The 6,000-nt window shown below is 42.4% G+C and overlaps 1 protein-coding gene across 5 annotated transcripts in view; it reads right to left on the bottom strand.

Annotated features, from left to right (window-relative positions):
* scyl3 (SCY1-like, kinase-like 3) overlaps positions 1–4,168 on the bottom strand; it is a 29,478-nt gene extending 25,310 nt beyond the window's left edge. For all 5 annotated transcript variants that reach the window (XM_080195647.1, XM_080195646.1, XM_080195645.1 and 2 more), the window contains exon 1: positions 3,987–4,168. In XM_080195647.1, the coding sequence (XP_080051773.1) occupies positions 3,987–4,070 (84 nt within the window). In that variant the 5' untranslated portion in view covers positions 4,071–4,168. The remainder of the gene's footprint in view (positions 1–3,986) is intronic.
* Positions 4,169–6,000: the final 1,832 nt, after the last annotated feature.

A 6,000-nucleotide genomic window follows, 5' to 3' on the forward strand; every position in this document is an offset into this window, starting at 1 on the left:
TGCTACACTAATCACAGATAAAGTAAATGACTCATTTAAAAGAAGCATTTAGTCCCACATTTGCCATTTTCTCTCCTTTATTACTTGACTCAAATGTTATTTCTGCAATGAGGGTGTATTCAGTGCTACAATTTGAGAAAGATGTTGATTTAAACCACGCAAGTCTTTTACTCTAGTAGCCGCTGCTTAAATGATCAGAAGCAGAAATGTTGGCATTTTCCACTCTGGGCTGATGAGACCAGCTGAATTGAGATCAACAAATTAAGCACATTCTGGAGACTAATAGACCTTCTTGGCTTATATAATCTAGCACAACACCAGGGAAGGATCTAGAAACACCTGTATGGGAAAAAACCTTTATCTGACAGATTGTGACAAAAGGGTTTGTTTGCATGAAACTACACTGAACAATATGACAATCACAGTAGGTGTATCATCAAACTAAAATAAAAAATTTTTCAGTGGAATAAAGCACCAAAAACAATGGGAGCCAAAATACTGAAACTGGACAGAACATTTCTGATATAGGACTCATCAGATTCTAAGTTATACAAACATATGAATTATAAGCAGGCTTAGGCCACTCAGCTCCTCAAGCCTACTACATCATTCAATAAGATCATAGGTGATCTGACTGTAACTTCAACATCACAGTTTGGCTTATCCCAATAACCTTTAACCCCTTTATTTATCAATAATCTATCCGCTTCTGCCTTAAAAATATTCAAAGACTCTGCTTCCACGATTCAGGATGCTCAGAAAAAAATTCTCATGAATTAAGTGGGTAACTCATTCTTAAAATGTGACCCCTAGTTTTAGATTCTCCCACAAGAGGAAACATGCTTTTCACATCCATCCTGTCAAGATTCCTCAGGATCTTAAGTGTCTCATTAAAGTCATTTCTTACTCTTCTATAATCCAGCAGATAAAAGCCTAACCTGTCCAATGTTTCTGCATAAGACAACCTGCCAAACCTTCCCTGAACTACTTCCAACAGATTTACATGCTTCCTTAAATAAGGAGACCAATGCTGTGCATGATACTCCAGAAGTGGTCTCACCAGTGCTCTAAGGGAGGACGGTGGTGCAGTGGTATTCTTGCCACTAATCCAGAAACTCAGGGTAATGTTCAAAGCCCACCATGGCAGATGGTGAAATTTGAATTCAGTAAAAAGCTGGAATTAAAATCTAATGATGATCATGAAACTATTGTCAATTGTCGCAAACGCCCATTTGTTTCAGTCCTCACCTTGTCTGACCTACACATGACTCCAGATTCACAGCGATGTGGTTGAATATTAAATACCCTCAGGGATGTGCAAATGCCAGCCAAGTTCCGCACACGAGGACAGCCTCAATCGGGATCTTGGGTTCATGTTACACTATCTGTAACCCCCATGACTTGCCTGGACTTGCAAAATCTCACACACTGTCCTGTCTGAAGACAATACACATCTCTTTAACCTCTTTAACACTCTCTCCACTCATATTGTCTGTACCTTTAAGACTTGATTAGCTATAATGAATCACATTCCAATTGTTATTCTGTAAATTGAGTTTGTGTCTTTATATGCCCTATTTGTGATTAGAACTCCCGCTTACCTGACAAAGGGACAGCCAGCGCTCCGAAAGCTAATGGCTTTTGCTACCAAATAAACCTGTTGGACTTTAACCTAGTGTTATGAGACTTCTTACAACATCATAGTCTCACAGAGGAGTTCAGCAAAACACAGCTTAGTAAGGAGTAAAAAGGAGAAAAACTTTTAGCTAGTCATGGGCACACTGGCAAGCACTGCTGCCTCACAGGTTCAAATGCCAGCTTGGGTCACTGTTTGTGCAGACTTTCCACATTCTCTCTGTGTCAGTGGATTTTCTCCAGGTCCGGTTCTTTCCCACAAGTCCAAAAGATTTACTGGTTAGATGCATTGGCCATGCTAAATTCTTCCTCAGTGTACCCAAACAGGCGCAGACTAGGGGATTTCCACAGTAACTTAATTGCACTGTTAATGCAAGTTTACTTTGATACGAATAAAATAAACTTTTAAGCAAAGGGTAACACTTGTGGTTGTCATTAGCCAATCTCAATTCCAGATTATAATTGAAAGCATTCCTCAGGTGAAGATCCTTATGATGATAGTGAGTTTGTTACTAACTACTCCTCAGCCGTCAGTCACTTACAACCCGTCCAACATTAAAGGCTATATCAGCCTACAGACTGCATTGAGATGGCAAGTAATAATTTGCACCACACAAGCACCATAGAGTCATTCAGGTTTACAGCATGGAAACAGGCCCTTCTGCCCAACTTGTCCATACTGCCTTTTTAAAAAAATTCCCTAAACTAATCCCAATTGCCCGCATTTGGCCCATATCCCTCTATACCCATGTAACTATCTAAATGCTTTTTAAAAGATAAAATTGTACCCACCTCTACGACTACCTCTGGCAGTTTGTTCCAAACACTTACCACCGTCTGTGAAAAAATTGTCCCTCTGGACACTTTTGTATCCACCCCCCCCCCCCCCCCCCCCCCCCCACCCACCCACCTTAAACCTATGCCCTCTAGTTTTAGACTCCCCTACCTTTGGGAAAAGATATTGACTATCTACCTTGTCTATGCCTCATTATTTTATAGACTCCTGAGGTCACCCCTCAGCCTCCTACCCTCCAGAGGAAAAAGTCCCAGTCTATTCAGACTCCCCTTACAACTCATTCTATTAAGTCTTGGTAGCATCCTAGTAAATCCTTTCTGCATTTTCAGGTTTAGTAATATCCTTTTTATAATAGGGTGACCAGAATTGCACACAATATTCCAAGTGTGGCTTTACCAACGTCTTGTACAACTTCAACAAGACGTCCCAACTTCTGTATTCAATGTTCTGATCGATGAAACCAAGATACTGAATGCATTCTTCACCACTCTGTCCGCCTGTGACTCCACTTTCAAGGAGCTATGAACATGTACCCCTACATCTCTGTTCTGTAACTTCCCCAACGCCCTATTAACTAAGTCCTGCCCTGGTTCAATCTATCAAAATACATCGCCTCACATTTGTCTAAATTAAACTCCATCTGCCATTCGTCAGCCCACTGGCCCAATTGATCAAGATCCCTTTGCAATTGGAGATAACTTTCTTCATTGTCCTCTATGCCACCAATCTTGGTGTCATTTGGAAATTTATTAACCATGCCCTCTATATTCTCAACATCATTAATATAAATGACAAAGCTCACTCAGGTGAGAACAAACAAGAGGAAAGAACAACTACTCCAGTGACCTTCAACAGGACTGTCATTTCTGAAATCTCAGCATCAACATCATGGGATCATGGATCAGCCATATCAACACCACGGTTACTGAAGCAGATTAGAAGCTAGATCGTCTTGAAACAAGAGCATCACCAACTGACTTGTCAAAGCCATTCTGCCATCTGCCAAACTCAAGTCGCCAACATGATGCAATACTCACCACCTGCCTAGTTGGAAGCAACTGCAACACTGCTCTTAACAGAACAGTTTGATTGGTCAGCCCACCTTTAGACTCAGTACCCACCTGCACAATTAGCAGTATATTATCGTTGCAGAGTAATTTATAAGATGCATCAAAACTCATTTGCAATATGATCTCTTTCCCTTACAACTCCTAATACTGAGAAAAGAATTAGCAGTAATGCCACGCTAATGCCTTCAACTTTCAAGTTCTCCTCGAAATTGACATACCATCTGGGCTTGAAACCTACATCGCTATTCCTTCCCTACTGTTGGGTCAGAATTTTGAAATTCCCCAACCAAACACTTGGGAGCACCATCACCACCAGGACTGCATGGAGAAAACGCACCACCTTCTCAGGTAAACTAAAGATGGGCAGCTTTATTGTGACATCTCCCAAGAACAAATTAGAATTTGGTTTTCATACCAATAAGGCAATGACACTTTATCTCAGCTAAATTCATCAACTGCTAACCTCAAATTATTTACATACTTACTCGGTCATGCAAGAAGATGAGTGCTTGGAGAACGTCAAAGATTCCTGCACAGATCTCATCTGCGGAGACATCTTCAAGAATCATATGAAGTGGCTGCACACGTTCAGTAACCAGATGGATTCCATCGATTTCAACAGTGCTTGATAAGAACCTCAATAGACATGGGTGGCGTAAGGTTTTCAGATGCTGAAACATACAATGATGAAATACTTTTTTAAAAATTGCAAGACAACTATAGCAAATCTCTGTTTAAGAGCAATAAGTGCTTCAAGTGCCACACACCAGTTTTGCTCCAACCATAAACAGAGTTCAGTTTCTCAATCTGGGTTAATTTATTGCTATTATGGGAAAGTCAATTATTTCCTCACTCTAAAAATGATGCTTACAAATTTCCTCTGCACAAGAAAGGAAGGAAATCCCAATGGGAAAAACCGATAGGAAGCCCTATAAATAAAGCTTTCAGTGCCTGCTACCAAGGCCCATATAATTTTTTGAGCCAAATATCATAACTCTGCAACTTAAACAGGGCAAACAGCAGCAAGAGAGCCATGTCTTGGTTGCAATGACAAAGTATCGGAAAAATTTTAATGCAAAGTTAATTATGAGGTCTCCCATTACTGTTTCCAACTTTTTTTGGCAAGGAAGGTGAAGTAAAATTTGCACCCAAGACTCTTGCAAAACTGCTCCAAATGTAAGAACATTAGAAATAGGAGCAGGAGTAGGCCATCTAGCCCTTCGAGCCTGCCCCTCCATTCAACAAGATATGGCTGATCTGAAGTGGATCAGTTCCACTTTCCTGCTTTCTCCCCAGAACCCTTAATTCCCTTGTCTATCAGAAACCTACCTACCCGTGGCTTAAGTAATATATCAATGAAAAGATATGTGGAAGTTATCAGGCTTGACTGACGTTTAATTTTCTTTCATACCCAACCCTGGAAACACTAAGGCTCCACCTATCTTCTCACTGAATGCAAGATCTGAGAATTTAAAAATTTAATGGAAAAATATAAACTCCAGTCCTATTACTCCTTCAACAAGTACGTTGGAAATCCAGTGTTGACCAAGACCAAGGTGCTTGACTTTTCTTATTATTTTCTTTTGTATTAATAAGCATACATTTAAAATTTGCTTAAAAATGAGAAAAAACAGAAAAATGACTTTGGGTAACCAAATTTTAGGCAGTTCCAAAATAGCATAATTATACGATAATTGCATTATGCTATTTTTTGTTTCTAATGCTCATGGTTCCTTTTTAATTGTATGTTGATGGTACAGCAGGTGGTTGATTCAGTAAGGGAATTCTCCAAAGTGCCCTGGTCCATATCTATCCCACAACAAACAGTACTAAAATAGATCTCATCATTATCTCATTGCTGTTGATGGAATCTTGCTGTTGGCAAATTGAATGCCATGTTTCCTTCATTCCAAGAGAGACTGCACTTCAAAATTACTGCACAAAATGTATTTTACAGCCAATGTTTTGAAGTCGTGAATAATGACTTCCCTTCTTTTCTCCCCCAACCCACCTAACCTGCACATGCTTGGAGGAAACCGCAGCACCTACAGGAAACACATGCAGGCATGGGAAGAATACGCAAACTCCACACAAGCAGTTGTCCAAGGCCAGAGTCAAACCCAGGTCCCTGACACTGAGACAGCAGTGTGCTACCCCACCTGCCCCCCCCACCTCCTCCCGCGCCCCGCCTGCCCCCCCACCTCCTCCCCCGCCCCGCCTGCCCCCCAACCTCCTCCCCCACCCCGCCCCCTCCCCCTCTTCCCCCAACCTGCTCCCCCTCCCCACCCGCTCCCCCCTCTCCCCCCCCACCTGCTCCCCCTCTGCCCCCCCTCCCCCCCACCTGCTCCCCCTCCCCTTATCCCCCCCTTCTCCCCCCTCCCCCCCTTATCCCCCTCCTCCTCCCCCACCCCCCCTTCCTCCCCCCCCCATATCCCCTCCTCCTCCCCCACCCCACCTTCCTCCCCCCCCCATATCCCCCCCCTCCTCCTCCTCCCCCCC

Source organism: Carcharhinus amblyrhynchos, chromosome 9 (assembly GCF_965287045.1).
Source record: "Carcharhinus amblyrhynchos chromosome 9, sCarAmb.v2.hapA, whole genome shotgun sequence".
NCBI lineage: Eukaryota > Metazoa > Chordata > Chondrichthyes > Carcharhiniformes > Carcharhinidae > Carcharhinus > Carcharhinus amblyrhynchos.